This window comes from Durio zibethinus, chromosome 11 (assembly GCF_047325235.1).
Source record: "Durio zibethinus cultivar Kanyao isolate XHJ-2024 chromosome 11, ASM4732523v1, whole genome shotgun sequence".
In the NCBI taxonomy this organism is placed as follows: domain Eukaryota; kingdom Viridiplantae; phylum Streptophyta; class Magnoliopsida; order Malvales; family Malvaceae; genus Durio; species Durio zibethinus.
In genome coordinates, this window is record NC_143172.1 from 24,514,638 (window position 1) to 24,528,566 (window position 13,929).

The 13,929-nt window shown below is 30.8% G+C and overlaps 1 protein-coding gene across 4 annotated transcripts; it reads right to left on the minus strand.

The window, feature by feature from the left end:
- Positions 1–63: 63 nt before the first annotated feature.
- On the minus strand, positions 64–8,899 carry LOC111289380 (uncharacterized). Of its 4 annotated transcripts, XR_016346549.1 has the most exons (19): positions 8,500–8,899; positions 7,461–7,562; positions 6,289–6,371; positions 6,016–6,100; positions 5,842–5,928; positions 5,454–5,515; positions 5,178–5,371; positions 5,036–5,096; positions 4,445–4,622; positions 3,806–3,844; positions 3,644–3,705; positions 3,492–3,528; positions 1,975–2,024; positions 1,793–1,859; positions 1,515–1,551; positions 1,154–1,226; positions 578–657; positions 420–488; positions 64–316 (listed from the first exon to the last, which is right to left on the minus strand). XR_016346549.1 is itself a non-coding variant. In XM_022880374.2 (18 exons), exons 1-18 carry the CDS (start codon positions 8,569–8,571, stop codon positions 257–259), a joined length of 1,461 nt encoding a protein of 486 aa, XP_022736109.2. In that variant the 5' UTR covers positions 8,572–8,899; the 3' UTR covers positions 64–256. The 4 variants fall into 4 exon arrangements, 2 of the variants coding, with proteins under 2 accessions (XP_022736109.2, XP_022736110.1); XM_022880374.2 differs by lacking the exon at positions 1,515–1,551; XM_022880375.2 differs by lacking the exons at positions 1,515–1,551; positions 7,461–7,562 and having other exon boundaries at positions 8,500–8,704.
- Positions 8,900–13,929: the final 5,030 nt, after the last annotated feature.

The window sequence follows — 13,929 nt, forward strand, 5'->3', positions numbered from 1 at the left end:
GATTAAAAAACCTTCCCGACTTAAACTTTCATGTACCAAAAAAATAAAGTGAAAGGTTAAAGAAAACAACAAATAAAATAGTTCTTTTATTATTATTATTACTTTGATATTAAAGAAATTGGGTTTAAATATTAATTTTACAACAAAAAAAATAGGGATCCACAATCTTTATTATGTGTTCCAAAGAATATTGAATCGATTTAAAAATAAGGTTGAATATTGTGAAAATATAAGTAAAAAATTACAACTCGTATTATCATTGTACTCTACAGCCTTGTGCTTCTGTTCTGAGGTATATTAGTCCCCGTCTTATCCTCTGCAAAAGAAAGTGGTGATTAAAGAAGTGCACTTAATGAGATTTTACACCATATCGCCTGCCTTGCAATGCATAACAGATATATTAACTGGAAAATCATTACCTCACTTGTGTCTCTGATTCGCAGGAGTTCCAATCTTTCTGGAGGCCTCCGATTTGTCAGAGTAGCAAGCTGAACCAGGGGTATAATTTATAACTAAAAATTTATTAAAAAAAAAAAATGAACCGAGCACTACTTCATGATGGGAGCAAGAACTGTACCCAGAAACTGAAGCGCTCCGGATCTTGTGTATTGGGCAACATTACTTCAACTTTACAGAGTGCCTCGAGCCTTCTTCGATCTGTGAAGAAGTCAGGAATTGTAGTAGAATGTCATAAAAAGGAAGTAGAACTACATGCATTTGATGTTATTTAATAGGGGTTTCAGTTCCAGTAATTCAAATCAACTTGCAGTAGCAAAGAAATGTCTTGTAACCATAACAAGTTCATCAGCAACATTGGCTCTTCATGTTAGAGAAAACTCAAGGCCATAAAATCACCATGGCTCTTCATAAAAGAGGATTATCAACAAGGTAAAAACATTGCCCATAAAAACCCAAACCTTAAGTTTGACAAAAGTGATTGAACATGACAGCTTTTCCCCATTTTAATAAATAGTAAGATTAAATCATATCAGTTTGCCTTGAGAAAAAAATGGGGAAAAAACTGACGTGACTGTGGCCCCATTTCCTAGAAATTTGACTTTTTAAAGAATTAATACTAGATAAGTAACAATAATGAAATGACAAATTAAGCTATGAGTTATAATTCTCAAAGTGTCCTATGAAACAGATTTACCCCTTGTTGCTTCTTTTGCCGAACTTAACCATGACCGAGCATATGCTGCCGCATTATTTGTCAACTGCTGCAACTGTAAATATCAAAGACATTACATTGATACTAAATATATATATATATATATATATATATAATTAAGAATGTAAAAACCAATATGAATAACATGAGGTGGGCGTGCTTCTATCATGCCACATTCAAAGGTATCAAAATTAATGGTAACATAAATATATCTTTCTAAAAGTGAAGGAAAAAAAAAAAAAAGAAAGAAAAGGCATCAAGCAGGTACTAATCCATGTAGGCTAATCCACCACTACCCAGGAGATGCCCAACCAGCATAAGCTAAAGACCATAGCTGTCTCACCCATGAGCTACGGAAAAGATGATGATGAACCATTGTGCTGCCACCATAGACACAAAGCACTTATTAAATACAAATTTACCCTCTTTTGGAGGTAAAAATGGTTAACATTCCTCCCAAAATGCTTCCCTAAGTAAAAAGAGCAAAATGAAAAGAGACAAACTTCACCTAGCAATCTACTGTTTTTCTCTAATTTAATGTATTTTGCTTCATTTTATCCTTTCAGAAATTAATAAGGGCAAAATAATACAGATGGGAAACAATAATAGAGATAATCATACATTTTCTCTATCTCTTGCATCTCTTGGTGGAATGTCTTGTACCCACTCAACCTCTGCCATTCGATATCTGCATTAAACATTACAAAAGTATGATTTCCCACAACAAAATCAAGTAGGTATGAATAATGGAAATTGCTAGTAAAAGCATATGATATACATGACCCAATGATGAGAAGACTAACCCATCTTGGTCCCAAGTTCTGCGGATGCGAAATCTCCGGCAACTTTCAATCTGCATGCCATTTAGCTTATATAAATATGAGTATGCTTTTTTCTTTTCTTTTTCTAATAGAATTAAATATGAACATATTATTATGTAAGAGGCCGAAACTGCTAAAGTGTTTGGGTCCAACATAAGCATGGAAGTGGAGACTGTTCTGTCACAGACCCAATTATCAATCATTTACCAAAAAGAAAAAGGCTTTCTGCAGGAGCCTATCATTACTTTCTTACAAGTTCAGCTACTACATTAATAAACTTGAGAATCAGAAAGATACAAATCATATTATTGGATCAATCTTCTGAACAAAAAAATAATAATAAAAATAATTTCTTTTCTGTTTCTCATAACTAAAAGAAGCGCTCAGTGATCTGCTCATATACCTAAATCTGTGCCAGTAATGCATTAGAAAACATGTAAGTTCAATTCAAGAAGACAAGTCCACTGGTTAGGACATGACCATCTAGTTGCCAACAAGCAACATGGGAAGCATTTAGACTTGCAGAAATTTCTAAGCTAGCATTTATAAAATCTCCATGCATTTCCTCAGTAAATAATCCATCAAGTGCCAAACCAAAATATAATTTGCAGGTAAGTAAGATACAAATAGCCAGCTTCTTCTTCGAAGTACCCTCCAAAATAGAAACACTTAAAACCACTTCACCCTTTTTGGAGGGTTGTACAGGGTACGGAAGTTTGTTTCTAGTTAAAACACAAACCGTAGCTCAGCTTTCCAAAACTGTCTGCAGGTTTTTCAAAATTCCCCACTTAAATCTGGTCAAATGTGCAATGACTAATTGACTATGGTCATTGTTACATTAAATGAAAACACAGTGGTCAGTTGAAAGCTTCATAAGAAAGGAAATGCCTTGTCGAAGCTCAATAAATAACGACTCTTTTGATCATAGAGAAAGAAGATAAAAAATATTAGCATGCAAAAGTAAAGAGTTTAAAACAGAAATGAGTAAGATTTATTTTTCAAAATTCATCAAACCAGTAAGAGGCCAGTATGTTTATGAATGCGCTCATCCAATTCATCTGATTTCAAGTGATACTTCTTTTAGATACATGAAAATTAATACATCATTATTTGTTCACCTATCCAATATTATTTGTCCGCTATGAAAGGTCAATAAGCATTTATTTAAGGACTTAGTACTCCACATTTCTCATATGGTGGGCAACTTAATCTATGACCAAGCTCAAAAGTATTATTTTATTTATGGACTTATTACTCAAGTTTATTATTTTTAAAATTTGTGCCCTACTAAAGGAAACAAAATTTTGAAATGGGTGCCAATAGTCTGTTGGTAGAGTGCTGGACTCATATTTCTACCGACTAGGGTTCAATCCCTGATAGTCTCAAGTACCACAAAAAAAATGAGATGGAGGAATGCACATAAATAAAAGCTATATATGCACATAACACAGAAAAATTGTAATTGAATCAAAGACAAAGGAAAGTTGATAATGTTTCACCTCCAGAACAAAGCGTCCATCAGGTAGAGGCTCACACCTACATTTTTAGAGCAAGTGACAAGACCATAAGGTTAACAAACAAAATACTCCCAAACATATGCTATGTTGCAAAGCTTTTGCATTAAAAAGTAAGAGGTGTAAAAGCCACCTACTCAGTGATCTCCACTTCACAAGCAAAATCAGCAATCGAATCTGTAGCAGGATCACGGATGACCTACAAATATAATGGACCACCCAAAAAGTAAGGACTTTTGGCCATTCAACATGCCTTGACAAAAGGAAGAAGAAAGAACCACTAAGAAAAAAAAGTCTACCATTCCCATCCTGCGATTCCCTTCCATTATTCTCCTCACCTGTTTTCAAGCAAATAAAAGTAAATCCAAATCCAAAAGCAATCCCCTCAAGACACAGGAAGTAATCAGCTTCAACATATGATGTGCTAAAAGTATAACCATGTGACTAAATTTGCTAACCTATACTTCAGCTATCAAAAGCATGCATACAGCTCACAATGCGTTATGGGATTAAGCATCTACCTAGAAGGAGGGCTATTGCTTGCCACGACAACCAATTAGAAAACAGAACAATTAATTAATCATTGAGCAACCACTACCAGGCTAACTAGGCTTTAAGCCTTGCCGAATTAAAGATCAAATAATGTCTGACAGAACGAGGTTATGATCAGAGTTTTTTTCATGTATTTAAGATTGGCAAGATATGTTAAAAGGAAAGAGGGAATGGTTGTGACATACACAGAGCTTGCTAGCAACCAGCAAGCACAACCCAAGTCAAATTTAGAACAAAAGTAACTCTGCCAAGAGGCTCATAAGCATAGTAAGAAGCCACGAACTTTGCACCGCCAACATAGATTTGGATTTAAAAACAACCACAACATATCCATTTTTCTAGACTTTATCATACACAATTAAGATTAGAGAATGTATGAAACTCACCATAAGTCTGTAGCGTGGTTCAAATATGTGGAGCGGAAACCTCTGACAAGGGATGACAACATCCATGACGAAAAGAGGTATCAGATCATTACCAAAATTGATCAGACTGTCATGCTCTGACTTCCTTTCAGCATATTCTTCAGGGAAGTTTTTTTGTATGATGTTGTTTAGCGTTACACTATCAAACAAGTAATGTAATTAATACAGTCAATCACAAAGAAACCATGATAGAGCTTTATTGACACCTTTCAAAAAGAAAACAGCAAATTAGCACTTAGCAGATCATAAAAAGTTCAGATAGAAGAAAATCCCATGCTCAGTAAGCATGGACCATATGCAGATGTGTCCAGTTAAGGTTTTTTTATATACCAATTGAATCAACTGTGATCTTAAGATTCATAACTTCTATCTTTCTGGTCCATGAGAACAAGAAGAGCAGCAGCCTATTGTATCTCCTACATGGAAGCCATGAATGGTTGCTTCTCAACTAATTACATGAGCTAGTGTCAGCAGCAGTGATAGGAGTTCTTGATTCCTTTTCATTATCCTTATAAAAGCACTTCAATCAATAACTGCAGGTGAGAAGCTTACCTGATTGCGCATGTTCTAGGGCTAATGAAGAGCACTGTTCGGCACAATGGACATTTGTTGCCTATCATTAGTACAAGGTCAGATAAATGTATAGTGATAAAAAGTACTACTAGAAATGGAACCAAAACCCACAAATACTCACTACGATCCATTGTCTGAAATAGACATGAGCGACAGAAAGAATGCCCACAAGGTGTTGTTATAGGCTCATATAGTAACTTCAGACAAAGTGTGCAATCAAAGTCATCAGTACGTTCAGGCCCCTCATGGCCTCTAGTCCGCATCAAACTGGATGGCATTCTTTCCAAGCTCTGAAGAGAAGCCCGGAGAATATCACTGCGTTAGCAGGAAAAATGTCATTCAGATTCACAGAATTTCTTGTCAATAGATGTCAAATTTAAATAATATCATAAACAACCTGAAAGGATCAAGTTGAAGACCAGAAAGAATAATATCCCGCGCCATCTCATATCTTTCCAACTGCATGACAAAAAAATACAAATTCTGGAGAAAACCAAGACAGCATAGATATACATGCGCATGTGCATGAGTAAATTAAGTTTAATTAGATGTACATAGAGAGGCCCATAGGACTTTAAGCTTGGACCTCTTTGTATGTGCATGTGTAAACTGCATGGTCAAAACAACAGAAATGCTGGAGAAACCAAGACAGCATAGACATATATGCATGTGTAAATTAAGTATAATGAGATGTAAAGAGAGAGGCCCATATGACTTTCAGGTTGGACCCCTTTGTGTACATCATCATCATCATCATAATAATAATGATGCAATCCATCACTTACCAAAATAAGAGCATTGACCTTCAAGATGTAGGATCGTACTGCATTATTCTGCAAGCTCATTAGCCTCTCAGCATCCTTTAGAGCAAGCTGAAATAAATGTCAAAAAGTTTCTCTTTCAGAATATCTGTAATGATGATATAATCCAAAATACAAAATGTACTGCAACAGGCATACTTCAGCAAGTGTTGTCATATCCAGCCCATTCAATGGTCTATATTCAGAAGCTGTAGAAGGTCTATGTTTCAGAAATTGACTAATCCTGCATAAGAATCGCCACAAATCCTCCATCATGATTGAGTGGTAGTACAGAACTTCTTCAAAGAATGCCAAACAAGTTTGGCATAAAAAGAAAAGTAAAAAATATATACATTTATATGTGTGTATGTTCTATCTATTTATGTACATGTCTCCGCAACACAACGATGATAAACATTGACAAAGCCTAACCTCATATAGGCAGCACTTCTGTTACCAAGAATAACAGGATCCCCAGGTTTCATGTTATTGGCCCTTGAGTAATTGTTGATTGCCTGAATGAAGTATGCTATTTATCAGCAAACGAACGACAAAATAATTCTTATTAAAACTTTGCCATTGTTGCTTTAGTCATCAACATTTAGGACAATTTATTTGGAAATTTTGGTTGTCATATGCAGAAATATTTATACACCTAAACCAATTCCCAATGATGATATGTAAGAATCCTAATGCAACAAAAAAATAGAAACCAAACCACGTATCTGCAGATTATATAACCAGATCTATATAAATTCAATAATTTGTTACATATATGATTTTTTTGGGTAAAACAGAAATGAAGAATTTATTGTAGCTAGTTTTCTCACCCCACCACCCCAAATAATAATATTTCTCAAGCTAGATCACTAACAACTCAGAGATTTGAGTCCAAGCAGTTTCATAAATTTATGAAAATTTAGAAATTCTAGTTTTTCTACAGCAGCAATAAGTAACTTTATAAATACAAGGCATCAAAACAAGATGCATGCATAAATGAAACTTAAGTTTATCATATGATACAGACTAATCCTAATACCTCACATGTTAGATCAATACCACATAATATAGACCTAAAGATGCGGTTTTTCTAACCTTTCACAAGGATAGTCTAGCATCCTATGACCCACACAAACCATTAATCTGTTCTATTTTCTTTTCCATTTCTAATTACCCTACAACAACTTCAACCCAAACAGTGTCCTTGCCCTAGATATATGTCATTTGACATCAGTAAAGAATTAGCTAAAAAAAAAAAAAGGCAATTGATAAACAAGTCAAAACATTTTGTAGATCCCAATTCCAATTCACTATAATAATTTTCCAAGAGAGGTAATATTAGAGCGTTTTAAACCAGTGAATAGTATCCTGCATGAACATCAATAGAATCCATCTAATTAAGCCCTTCAAACTATTTGGGTTTGCGTTTCCACTTTCAAGAACTAAAGAGATAAAAGTACCTTAGTAGAGATATCTCTTTTTTTAAAATGCAAAGAAACTCACAGAAGGAAAATACCATGCCAGATGAAACAGATTCTATTCAACAATCAACAAAATGGAAGATAGCAATAAAAATTAAAAGAGCCAGCAAAGAAAAATTGAACCTCCTCAAAACGATTCTCTTGGAATGCTCGGTTTCCATTCCCCACATGATCATAAACAAGACTATATCGGTCCCATGGCAATGATCCCACTCCTTCATTCGCCTACACTTCAGCCAATGTTCATTAAATTCCCAAATATAGTCTTAAAATCACCAACTCTGCATGGTGAATATGAACAATACCTAGAGTAGATTTTTCATAATTGCTAGAAAACACGGACAAAATAAAACCTCAACTCCCATATTTATCAAGGTTTGCCAGCTAAACACAAACTCCAAAGGGGCAGATCATCACCTTTTTTTTTTAATTGCAGTGCAGTCATTACAGCCATTATAACCAATAATAGACCACCTATTTTCTCTCTCTTTTTTTTTTATTTTGACCAAAATTTAATGTGCCAATTAAAACATTTTCCAGTTAAAAGTAGCACATCCATAGAGTAAAGGAATAAAATTTCATTCTCATATTAGTTTCCTAGGAATTCTCGGCAACCAAACAGATAGTGAAAGAGGAAACAAATAAAGAAGACAGTTAAATTTTGTGTTTTTTCCCTCATTGTTGTCAGCTACCAAACAATTCTAAGATAACCAAAAAAAAAAAAAAACAAGTTTGAAGAAGTAAACGAAAATGGAATGAATACAACTGTTTGATCTCCAAGAAAATGCAAGAAACTAATGGTAAGTTCATTAATTATTTCACTCTTAGCTCTTTAATTTCTAAAAATATATATATAATACAAAAATTAAAATAGAAAATAGAAAATTTATCTCAACTAAGAAAAATAACGCAACAGAATATATATTATAGTTTTCTCAGCCCTCATAAAAAGGATCAAGTTTGTTTAATACTAAGATTTTAAGCGCTTTTATTCAAAAGAAAGCCTAAATAAATTGTCCTAAATCCTGTCAGTAAACCTTCCTGATTAGACCAAATAGGAAAACGGTTTTTAATGAAAAACAAAAAATGCATGCTATTCATTCTCATTTTCCTACATTTTCTGAGCAACCAAACAGTCTTCAGAAGTAGAAGAAGTACTCACCCAAACGTAGTCTTCCACGTCATCAATTCCTTCCAAGACGATTCCAGAAGACGACGCCGACTCGCCGGACATTGTCACAAACAAAAAAAAAATCGAAAAAGGAAAAGAAAAGAAACTAAAATGAAAAGAGAAAAACAAAAACAAAAAGAAGTATCAGCTCGGAAACTGATACCGAAACGGAGAAGTTGAAGAGAAACTCTGGAGCATCGCGTTTCTTTCTCCGTCCTTCGTTTCTCGCATGGACCAAATTCTTCTACGTGTTCGCTTTTCTTCTCTCTTTCAATCTTCCTCTTCAAGAGTCCTTAAAGTGTCCACTTTCTCTTTTTTTTTTTAAGATTTTAGAGGCTGAGAGTTCTTCTGGCAACTCAGCCCCTTCCCTTTCTTTTTTTTTAATTTGTGCAGTTCTCTTCCCAACTAAGGGCCGGCTTTTATATGTGAAGGAGAGGCACTCCAGTGTTTTCGTCTTATCACTTTGTTGGTGCATTCGCAGGATGATCAACGCTACTGAACTAAAGGAGTTGTCCAGGTGGTTGTTTTTCATTACGTTCTGTAGAATCATGGGTTAGTGTACGGTTCAGTGAGAAGTTGACTCACAGAACGCGATACTATGATCCGTGTGTTATAAATTCCTGGTTCCTTTTGTTAATGGTGTGGTTCCACGCAAATGCACCACCTTGACCACGACATTGACCGTTGCTATGTAAGAAAATTAGAAAATTATTGAATTTTGATAAATAAGCAGGAAGTGTGACTTTTTAAAATTTATTGATAATAATAAAATAATTAGAGGGATAAACAAATTAAATACCAACAATTTTTTTATATTTATGATTTATTAAAATTAATAAATAAATAAAAATTAAATATATTCATAAAATATTCATTAAATGTTTTATTCATTTACATTTGAGATGTAATCCAATCATAATCTATTTGTTTAATATTATTTATAAATGAATCATGAAATATTATTTATTATTATTTATTAAGTTTATAAACCAAAAAAAATTAAACATATTTATAAATTATTCACTGAATATTTTATTCATTTATAATCTTAAAAATAATTGAACATTCGGAAAATCGAAGTGAAAATAAATAATAATAAAATTTGTAGATTTTAATAATATTATTTTTTTAGTCAAGTAATGCTGGATTGTCAAAAAGAAAAATTAAATGTTCACGCGCATAAAGAAAATTTGTGGCTTTGCGCTTATACTCCACTTGTTTTAAGTAATGGGGGAATTTAAACGCGGATGAGAATGAAATTGAGTTGGAGCCAGAAAATAGAGGTTATTAATTACAAAAGCCGACTGAATTTGAGCGAAGATCGGCAACCGTCGAGCCTGAGATCGCCACCTTAAAACAAACACCAAATGACAAACTTTTGTATGCTTTTGGCTTTGCTTTAAGACAAAACGCCCGCACATGATCCATGAAAAGCTACAAATCATTGCCAAAAAAAATGGGGGATTCGTCCTTTAAAAATCAAACACAATCGACATTCAACTAGGAGTTGGTTTTATGTTATAAGGACTTGGCAACAATTCTGTTAATATCAATAGTAAATGGTCTTGGTTTATTATTTTTTTTACAAAAAAAAAAAATAGAGGGAATTATAAGTATTAAATTTAAAATTTAAAATTTAAATATAAAATTTTAAAATAATTATATATATTAAATGAATATTTTTATTAAGTTACTGTATCAAATTTATTATTTATTTTTAAGTAGATTCATCATCCACCCAAGTAAATTTAGATTTATTATCATTTTTAATAATAAAAAAAGCATAAAGCCATGATATATTTGTGAGAAATAATGAGAGGTTTGTATGGGCTAAGTTGTGTTGCATTAATAATATAGCCACGTTCCATAGATGATATCCACATTTGAATTTGAAGGAGCCGAAAACCTTCTCTTTTTATTGCCTTTTTTTAGGGGAAATGATGGGATAATTTATATACTGTATAATGTAAAATATCAATAATTTATATATTTATATTATATTTTGTATAAAAGTTAAGTATTATAATTTATATTAATATAAAAATATATAAAATATTTTTTTAATTTTATTAAATTTATATATAAATTTTATTAAAAATTTAAATTATGTTATTTCTATATTTTTATTTATATATTTTTGTATCATTTTATTATTAATTGCTAGGTCTACACCGTGATACAGATGGAGATTGGGATGGGAAAGCAGCCAAAATAAAATTAAATAAAAAAAAGCAAACAAAAAAGGGAGTTTGCTTTGTTGGCTTTGTTTACATGTACCATTTGGAGTCATCACATACTATTTATCTTCCCCCACTCGGTTGGATTTATGAACTTTAAACAAACATTTTTGCATGTTATAGTATCCCACATACCTACATAATGGTAAAGTTACCCGCAAGTTTCTTAAAATCCTTCAAAAAAAATAAAACTCAAATGAAGCTCGAAAATATATTGACCATATTATAAAAAAAAATATTTAAGAGAAGTTAAAATAGTTGTTTTCTTTTCTTATAATGGAAGTCTTTAGTTGGTTCAATTGATAAAATATATGTTTTTATGTAAATTTTTATTGAATTCACTATTTTATGTATATATATATATATATTTAACATTATCTAACTTGAACAATATTACTCCTATAATTATGTTTAACTTCAATGAAATTAACTTACTGGTAGATTCTTAAGGACTTTTTTTCTTTATTTTATTATGTTATGATTTTGCTTCCACAAAGATGTAGTAAATAATGAAAATTGAATTTTTACGTCTAAAAAAAACGATTAAAGATAAAAATAATAAGTATTTTTTATGTTTACATTTTGATGCGTAAATCAATAAATATAAAATAAAAAAAAAGAGTAATAAAAAATTTTAAAGTACGACTAACCTACTTTCATAATACATGAACTTTTATATTTATAGATAAATAATGAAAAATCAATAAAAGACAACAAAGACAGTACTGAGATTGATGTAGTACTGAATATGTTTAAATGATATAACATATCAAGTCGACATAAATATCAAAATTATCTTTGATTGTATGCTAAAAACTTATAACATAAAAAAATATATATATTATACTCTTGTGACTACTAAATGCCTTTAACAAAAAAAAAAAATCCAATGAAAATTTTAAAATACTCATATAATTAAGGTATAAAATATACATTGCAATCCACTTTGATAAGGACGGTACAACTATGAATTTTTATTATTCAACTATTTAGCTTGAAATATAATGATTCGTCTTTTCTTCCAAAAATATTAAAGATGTTCTTTTTATTTTTGGCAATTCTATCTTCATATAATTAATTTATCAATCCAAATCAAAAAATACCATCTCTATTCAAATATATTAGCTAAACTTCATAAATTTATCACATGATTTGAGACCAATAGAAAATAATTTTTAAGGTTTAAGAAGTGATACATAATTATTCTCTGTTATACTTTAATTATGACCTCTTAAGTGACGATCCTTCTTTTTTTATTATTTTCTTCTTTTTTTTTTCCTTCATTTGAATTGGCTCAGCTTTTGGAAACATGAATGAAAAAATTGAGACAAAATTTGCGCAAAAACGCTAGAACCAAAATTCCATTCTACCCTTTCAATACTAAGAAAGAGATTTACAAATCTAATTACATTTTATCAAAAAAATCCATTAACAAAATAATTATGCGTCATTTTTAAAACTTAAAAAATATTTTCAATCCGTCTCAAATCATAAAATATATAAGATCAAGTAAATGCAAGTAGAAATTAAAAAGTTTTAATCAAATACATATAAATAGAAGTAACTAGTATATAGTCAATAGTGTATAAGGGCAAGAAATTAACTAAATAAAACCTAATAATTGGTTTGTCATTATTCTTTTGAATTTGTCCTAAGGTAATTGGAATGAACCACTTTGATTCACATCAGCAATGGCAGTTTGTCCGTCGACCTCATCACCATTGGCGCCCGAATTTACAGTACGGACGATGGACTTGCATTTTCTTTTAAATTTTTTCCACTACTCTATTATTTTAATTATTTTATTTTTTTTTGGCACAAACAAAGTCACCATTTGAGAATTAAAAAAATAATTACGAATATTAAAATTATCAAATATTACATTTAAACATAATTGTATGTATGAATCAATTTGATTAAATTTTATATTCAAATTTGGTAAAAAAAAAAAAATTAATCCAACGTCAATTTGGCCAGATCTTATTGTCGTGTTGATAATTTGGCAGTCCAATAAAAGAGCAGAAATTAAGAGCACGTGTCAAAATGGCCGTAATTAAGGAATCTAGATTCTAAAACTTCTGGGACTAAACAAGTACAAGGGCTGCCTCACTCGTTTATAATATTGATTTTTGGATATTTTGGATGGGAATCCCATTTCCAGCAGCATATTAATATTTGACCCTTATCTTGATTTAGTATAATTTTTATTTGTCATATTATGCTTAAGCTCTATTATTTGTTGAAACATTCTTTTCATGATATTCAGGCCGATCGAATCATTTAAGGTAAAATATTATCGCAATACTCACATTTAATAATAATAAAAAAATACTGAAACCTTGAGGAATATATGTATACACATGCGGTAGGTAAAATCATTTTAAATTTTTTTATTTTTTTGAAAATGATTTGAATTCAATAAATATATGTATATATATGTATGTATGTAATTAAACATTATGTTAAATATGTAAGGAATAAATAAACACATGTAATATCTTAACACGAGCTCAAAAAATAAGAATATATAAATATAATTATTTTAATGTTAAAAATATAAAAATATAAATATACTTTATTTGATCCAATTTAAAATGGTCTATTTTAAATTTAATCAACTAATAAAATGAATTTTTATAATTATGATATTTTTAAAATTAAAAATCACAAAAAATTTATTACTCAAAACTTAATATAAAATCAAACCACACTCTTTTAAATAATTTATTTGACTTTTATTTTAATGTCTAATTATTTGTAAATACACATTTAGAATCAAAATATTTTATTTATAAGCATAAAATCTCATATAGCGCTACTATTTTTTAACGTGTGATTTAAGACAAATTTTAAATTTGTATAATTTTATTCAATTTTTAATATGAAATTAAGAGATTTAAGATAAATTCTTAATAAAATCATGATTTTTTTTCTTATGCTCTAGAAACAATTCGAATCTTCTTCTCTTAAAAAAAATTCTTGATTATATATATATATAAATGATGTGTTCTCAAAACCTTCTTGTTACAATTACAATTAGAGGTTATGATTATAATTTTGAGGGTAAAGTTTCACTTTTGAGACGAAAAGGAGAATAAAACAATAAGTATTAGGGTGTATCTGTTGGGCCCAGATTGTACTTCCCTGTTGCCCACATGGTACCCAATCCAGATTCCAAACGGCC